Consider the following 7,500-nt stretch of genomic DNA (forward strand, 5'->3'; position numbering starts at 1 on the left):
ACTCGTTCAATTCTAAACTTATATATGCCTATAATTATCTAATAATATGCTACGAAATTAAGCCTAATAGCTAATGATTGAAGTGAGTTTGCTGGTTCCATAGTTCATACAGAAATTTAGCTCCAGTGGGGGGCTAACTACACTTGGACCCCCTCTTTTTAAAAATTCTGTATCCGCGCCTGCAACCCTACAACCAACCAACACCAACCAACCTTCAAAGAACGAGACTGAGAAGACAAACAGTCAGTAGACTCTGTAGACACCAAGCCCGGACGTTTGCGCATGTAAACGCGCGAGACTTCACCATTCACCGCGAACACATTTCGTAAAGCCTCCTGATAAGATCATTAAAAAACGTAAACAGACAGTCAGTCAACCAACAGAGGCAAACAGGTCGGTAAGCATCGATACCGACCTCAGTACAGAGAGGTGGAACACCGACTACGAACAGTGTTCTTCCTTGAGGTAGTGATGCCTCGTTTTCTCGTACTTGATGCTGTTTGATGTAGATAATGTGCGACGCTCGGCATGTCTCGTCGAACTTTACCGGCACCAAGTGAAAGTCCTCAAGCCTCGACATCGCGAGCATGCGTGTTAAGGTTAGCGCATACGTTAAGCGGGACTACGAGGGTTGTATTAAATAGTAATTATTAACAACTTTTTTAGCAGTAGTCACACGTCCTCGACTACTGTATAGCGCGAGTTACGTCAACAACACAAAAACAAATTTAGCTGCGATTGTAGACTCGTACGTGCCCTGACCTCTTCTCGCGCGCCTGTACATGTGGTCAACCACGTGCTAGAGTCACACTCTGAGTCGAGGCAGAAATAGTCTGTCTACTATCTTCAATAACATCATTTACCGTTCATAGTGGCAATCCATGTGGCAATTATAATATTTGGTAACGGACAGCAAACCCATAATGCACAAACGTAACAGACTCTGTCCGCATGTTGTCTGTCTGTTACTCTAACTACGCAATCTTTCACTGCTTTCCAGTGCGCTACATTAGCATCGTCGTCAGTCATGAGCTTGGTTTGTATTGCTGTAATCTGCAGCAAAGAACAAGAACATTATGGTATATTTACAATATTGTAATCAAAGTAGTCCTTGCCATTGGAATCGTAGCAGATTGGACATGGCCAGGGCGGTAGAGTGACGGAGAAGTCACAATGGGCAGTATCATACACAGGACATACTGGTTGAACTACCAGAATATGTAAATACATACATAAGTATACATATACATCATAGATAATGTCTTGACGAATTTATACCATTGCCGTTGATATAGCCGTTAATGGTACCGTAGCCGTTGCCGTTACCGTTGTCGTTGCTGTTGCCGTTTCCGATGACAACGCTGCCACTGTTGATGAAATTAGGGCTCGCGTTGCTGTAAACGGTAGTGGCCGCCGAACAAACCCATATCGGTTCACAAAGCGTACTGTCGAATGATTGAGTAAGACAAGGTACAGAAAAGTTAACACAAGCGTAACCACTGGCGGTACAGTTTGCGTTACAATGGACTTCTGCACTATCTGCAAAACAACCGTAGAGTAACAAAGCTGCATTATTTCTAGACACAACGGAATAGACTAAGAGCGATTTGCATGCGCGTGTATACCAGTCGTGAGAGCTTCAACGTCGGCCAAGACGGTCCACAACAGAAGAGCAAAGAGCATTGCGAGTGCTGCAAGATCTCGAATGACGAATGCTGTGAAAGTCGAGGAGTCTTGTGTTCATGTGCTGCGTGCATGATGACGGTTGCAGCAACGTCTGAAAACGTTTACGTCTTTTGTTCGAATCAAGACTAGCGTTTCGCGAAGTGTCACTAGATTGGAACTCAATGGTTTGACGTCATGCGTGCACGTCTATTTTAGTCGAGAAGTTTGCGGTGCGAATGAGGCGAGATGGCGCCCATTGCAACGTCGACGTCACACAAGCATCGCATCTAGATCGCTCGCTCAACGGGTAACATGTTAGGTGTCGAGCCAAGGTGTGTATGCGTGAGTGTAATAAGTTAACAAAGTGTAGTATTGATAAAGGCGCTTCGAACAAACAGAGTTGTTTTTCACAAGTTGCACTTAGAATCTGGTCAATCGTCCGTTTATGGGACTAACCAGTTCACGCTAACCGCGCAAATCGTTTAACCACTTCGCGCTAACTGCATGTCCTACGTTTATAGCCTGCACGGTATTCGTAAAATCGACCAGTCATCAACCATCTGATCCATTCTTGGAGTCGAGGCTATAGCGAATGGAGGTCTACAGAGCTGTTGTCTTCGTCTTGCTCTTCGTCTTCTCGACGCTTTCCGCAGGCGACGCTCTTGCCTATGAAACTCCGAAAAATGAGCTGAATGTTGCTTCTGCCTCGATGGGAGACACGTACTACGCAGTGTTAGTCAACCTTATGTCGGGCTACTGGACGGACGTCTTCCAGTCTCCCGGCTGTTCACCGGTGCCGGTCTTCATCGCCCGTTTGGCGCACGCGTGCGGGGTAAACAGTGATGGATTTAAAAACTTCTACTGCGAGTTTCTTTCCTTTGCGAGTCCATCGTTGCAAGCAAGTTCTCCGTTTTGCGAGTCCAAGAGAAAGAGGAGAACACTCCATCAGAATACATGTACTTCTCTTGTGTCGCGTGGAATGATTTTGTTTCACTAGCTTTGTGTGTCTCTATAGCTTCATCTGATAAACGAAAAAGGCGATTTCGTAGAAGTACGACTATAAGTCAGGAATGCTGCGGAACAGGAAATTACTGCCCAATGACAGTCATAGCCGACTACTGCCACGTCAATTAGTAACGAATCAAAAGTCACGTGATTTGACTTTTGTCAATATTAGTAATGAAAACTATCACAATGAGTGTTTAGCGTCTCGTCTTAATCTACTTTCTACGTCTAGTTCTTCTGGTCTAATTGCATTGAAGAAAATTAGCAAGAGTAGTTGAGCTTCACATAATGTACTAGCTGCAGTTGCGGTACTGGTTACATGCAGTCAATGAGATTTACAAAGATTGTTGTCAATGATCAATGTCGTTTGTACATCCGGGCGTACGCCGCAGACACATAGATTTATTTATATATTACCTAGAGCATTGTGAAGACCAGTTGATGTCTTGAAAATAATTAGTTGACGTACCGTATTTCTTCGACTAGTGACAAGGTTACGGAACTGCGGCCTCTAGACGACAGCGGCTTGTATTCGAGGGCGGCCACTATTCCAATAAATACGGTAGCTTGCTCCAAAACTCTAGACACCAAAACCTAGACAAACTGTTAGACAACCAGAACGTACGTGTAACTCTCTCTAGCTAGACGTAGAACACTAACTCTTTAAAGAGTGTTCTTTCTAGAGAATCTGAGATATTGATGCTTCGTTTTTCTGTTGTACATAATGAGCAAAGGTCGGCACATCGAATCTTACCGGCAGTAAGAAACCTCTAGCCTCGGCGTGATTAGCTAACTGGGCGTGCGAGCATGCGTGCATGGTAAGGTTGACGCATTACGCTAGGCGGGACTACAAACTTTCCCGCATCCGGGGTTGCTTAAGTAACAGCACAGACTCGTGCCTACTAATTAGGTAGTCCTTCGCGCTGGGTTGCTTCACTTGGTGACCGTGAACATGTGCAGTAGACACCAAACGACCACGTGGTTCCACACGTGTACGTTGACCGCTAGTATGAGATCGTGCGTACGAACTTCTTGTATGACACTTACTTAGTCTGTGTCTCCGTCTGTCCTTTTGTTTGTTCGTTTCTCAGTCTGTCTCTCTGTTTGTCAGTCTGTGACTCTGTCAGTTCGTTTGTCTAGACGCACACTTCAATTTTTGTGCTTTCTCAACATCTCCGAAGACAGAAATATTTCAGCAATTGTAATTTTTTCACAGTATTCCTCTCGTACGCCATGTTTCAATCAAAAGCGCCGCAACAATTATACAAACTTGATAAGCTACTGCATCTCAACGTATATAAACCAGTAGACACTCACTTAGTCTACATCAATCCAGTCTATTCTCTTTCGTTATCAGCTTTACCTCCTAGAACATACAATAATCAACAATAATTAATAGTTAATAGACCAAGCGCGAATTAAGCCAGTTATGCATGCATTTTGGTTGTCTAGATATACCGCATCTTTCCCCGCACTCTAGACAGAAACCGATAGACTACAGTCAGAGTCTAATGTTTATGCCCGTATGTCACAAAATCCAAAGACCGCAAAAGTAGGTTCTACAAACTACAGACCATTCGCGAAGTTCTCAACCTAAAATTCGCAAGTTGTGCTCTAACACTGCTTCAACCTTATTTAATAAGCAAATTTGACAATTTTGGGCATGTGCATGCATCTCTCCTGTCTCACCTGGACAGTTCCCGACTATGGGGTTTCGATGAACTCCCTTTGGAGTGAACGTCAGACGCGCCGTATCCCCGGAGAGATGCGCGACGTAGGCCGTAAAACGAATGGCGAACTTTTCGCACTCGACCGTGTCTCGAAGATTGAGACACACCGTGTGACTACCGCTAGAACTATGTCTCTCCAGTTTGTACGTCACTGCGGGATCCGTCACGCTTCCCACGTGATCCAAATGCCCAGGGGGGTCCGGCAAACAGTGCGCCACGACATAAAAACAGTAGGCAAAACCGCCACTCGCCGAAAACTTGAACTTGACGTAAGCAGCCGCACTGCGTCGAAACGGTCCGACTTCGAATGTTTCGCTGCTCACAGCCCGCCGCACCGCCAAAACGGTGCTCTTCCTGCGCGACGTGATTTTTTTCGTCGATTTCGTTTGTGACGTGTGCGAAGGGCAGATTTTGTTGACGCAACCGCTCGCCGACGATCGCGTTTGCGACCTCTTTCTTCTCGTCAAAGTTTCCTTAGCAAAATAGAGCGACTCGTGCATGCTCGTGTTGCCTCCTGCCTCACTTCTGTCCTCTGCAAGTCGAACAGAAAGCAATTTTGAGCGAATCGTTTTGTTTGTTACTAGCGGAGGCTCGTAGGCGGACGGAGAGAGAGTGTCTTCCGGTGCGAGGGCAATTTCGGAGTTGTTTTGTTGCAGGTAATGTTTGCTGATGATTGTCTCTTGGATCCATCCGACCGTGTTGTTGACCTCGTTGACGTAAATGCACTTTCGTTTGTAGCTGAAATCGCAGTAACTGTTTCTTTCGTCGAACACATCTAAAACGAAGTTTTAGTAAAGCATCGTAGCCTCGCGCTGCCAAACCCTACCGTCGCGTCACACTGCGTATGACGCGGCGGTCGAGTCTGGCTACGCGAGGCTAGAAATAAGCATTTCATCTAACCTAGTTGACATATTGGAGGAGGTAATGGCCAGAAACCATTGCACCTCATTGTCTCTGTTCCAATTAGTTTGTAGCCTATTTCACATCGGTAAGTCTGCGAAAACCGAAACTGATAAGCCTAATTCATTAATTGCCGGGTTTGCTATGCCGGGGATTCCCCCGGGAAAGCATACCACTCCCTTGTACGAGTAGGTAACCGACGGCGCACGGATTCGAATCTTCTGTAGAAACATAGAGCCGTACTTTGGCGCTGGAGGTGGCTCTTGGAGACACTTCACTCTGTAAACTAAAACACAAACGAGCAAATCACTGCACGGACTTGCAAAACTCCACTGTTCAGTTCATGCAATTCGATCTCTACCCAGTCCATCTGCGTGTTCAGCCCAGTAGATGAGTGCAAGTGCAAGAAGAAAGCGAATCATCTCAGACCGTTAAGTGTGGCACTGATTTCGTCACTCGACAACAGCAAGCAATTATAGTTGTACACGTTGGTCCCAGTCAACCGGTACGGCCAAAGAGCTCTAAGCGACTGACAGAAAACCCTTTATTCTGTCCAATCCGTAATGCTCTCGCACGTCTTTTCCGTTAATTAATTAGAGACGGGCCGTATAGAGTACGGAATCGGTATAGTCCCACACTCACAAGTGATGTACAAATTGGGACATATTATTTTATTATTTCACATACTTGTACGATACCTCCCATCAGTGATTCACCGTCCGTAATTAAGCCTCCCCTAGCTAGCTAGTGCGCCTAGGCAGAGTTGATTACAGTTGTGAAGGATGTCTACATACATTCTGTATCTATACTAAAGCTGTAACCATATACACAGGAATGTTAATCATTTTGTTTTGTCAATCCTTTCGCGCGCCTACGTGTACGCATAACTATCCGGGGCTTTCGAAACTAAAATGCTTAGAGTACACAGAATGACGTCTGGAACTGGATTCCACAGGACTCCTAATTTGTTTGTCGCGAGCGCATTAAATGACGGAATGTCGTACAAAACGGCGGAAGAAGATTGCCGGCGACGTTGCAGCACAGAACGTGACCACACACTATCAGAGTGTATCTCATTGTCTATCGAGGTAACGCTCCCGCGCAACAAGGCAGGTATGCATTTCATAGGAAATGAAAGCACGTTCTCTTGCCCCTCTATACATAGACATCACGTGGGACTGCAATTCTGAAATCATTCCCCCGCTCTAGTATCTAGGCTGTGCCATACACTTTCAGCTCAACCATGCATAGTAGTTTAATAACTAAGAATTGATCAGCTCACTGTCTACTGTTAAACACTAGACCCTGTTATATCTAGGATATCCTAGCTAAAGTTTTTACTAATACAGCATTTAGAGAATAATTGGAAAATATGAAAGTATTATTTTTGATTTCTTGTGCTCACTATAGCACGGAGAGTGAAAGGGCACAATTACGCAGCATCAGAAAGTGGGAACAATTTCACTTCCGTACATGTCCGTTCCATGTGCACCGCAAGGGTTTGCAAAATGATATCCATGCACGCAACAAACTAAATCTATTAGACAGTTGTATATAATACGTGTGTTTAACTGCAACGCATGCTTAGTAAACAGCTGTTCGTCTGTCTGTCCGCTTGTTTGTCTGTCTCTCCCTCCGTCCGTCCGTCCGTCTGTCTGCCTGCCTGCCTGCCTGTCTGCCTGTCTGTCTGTCTGTCTGTCTGTCTCAGTCAGTCAGTCAGTCTGTCTTTCTTTTATTTCTTGCATAAAACTGTCTCTGTCTGTCTGTCTGTCTGATTGTCTGTCTGTCCGCTTGTTTGTCTGTCCTTCCCTCCCTCCCTCCGTCCGTCTGTCTGTCTGTCTGCCTGCTTGCCTGCCTGTCTGTCTGTCTGTCTTTCTGTCTGTCAGTCAGTCAGTCAGTCAGTCAGTCTGTCTTTCTTTTATTTCTTACATAAAACTGTCTGTCTGTCCATTAGCTTCTAGAGCATACTTGCAGACTTGAACTGGGTTTTAATAATAATTAAGCCTAACTTGTGTACTTTTAGTGTAGAATTATGAAATAAAAGTGTCTGTCTGTCTGTATTCATTTATTTCAATACATTTTAAGCACAGTTACAAACACTAAATTTACAATAATCCTGTCTCTGTTTCAAACTTTACAAAGGCTAAACCTCCTACCCCATCAAACGAAGAGTCAATTTAATTAACTACCTTAAATTACA

At 44.9% G+C, this 7,500-nt stretch overlaps 2 protein-coding genes across 2 annotated transcripts in view; one reads left to right on the forward strand and one right to left on the reverse strand.

Annotated features, from left to right (window-relative positions):
* The window catches only part of LOC134184600 (putative ribosomal RNA-processing protein 7 homolog B), a 2,204-nt gene extending 1,682 nt beyond the window's left edge, over positions 1-522 (reverse strand). The window contains exons 1-2 of the mRNA XM_062652336.1: positions 416-522; positions 213-335 (exon numbers count right to left, since the gene is read on the reverse strand). Coding sequence (XP_062508320.1) covers positions 213-284 — 72 coding nt within the window. The 5' untranslated portion in view covers positions 285-335; positions 416-522. The remainder of the gene's footprint in view (positions 1-212; positions 336-415) is intronic.
* Positions 523-2,249: 1,727 nt separating this feature from the next.
* LOC134185027 (uncharacterized) lies at positions 2,250-3,014 on the forward strand. The gene is made up of 2 exons (XM_062652808.1): positions 2,250-2,621; positions 2,681-3,014. Exons 1-2 carry the CDS (start codon positions 2,258-2,260, stop codon positions 2,797-2,799), a joined length of 483 nt encoding a protein of 160 aa, XP_062508792.1. The 5' UTR covers positions 2,250-2,257; the 3' UTR covers positions 2,800-3,014.
* Positions 3,015-7,500: the final 4,486 nt, after the last annotated feature.

Source organism: Corticium candelabrum, chromosome 9 (genome assembly GCF_963422355.1).
Source record: "Corticium candelabrum chromosome 9, ooCorCand1.1, whole genome shotgun sequence".
Classification (NCBI taxonomy): domain Eukaryota; kingdom Metazoa; phylum Porifera; class Homoscleromorpha; order Homosclerophorida; family Plakinidae; genus Corticium; species Corticium candelabrum.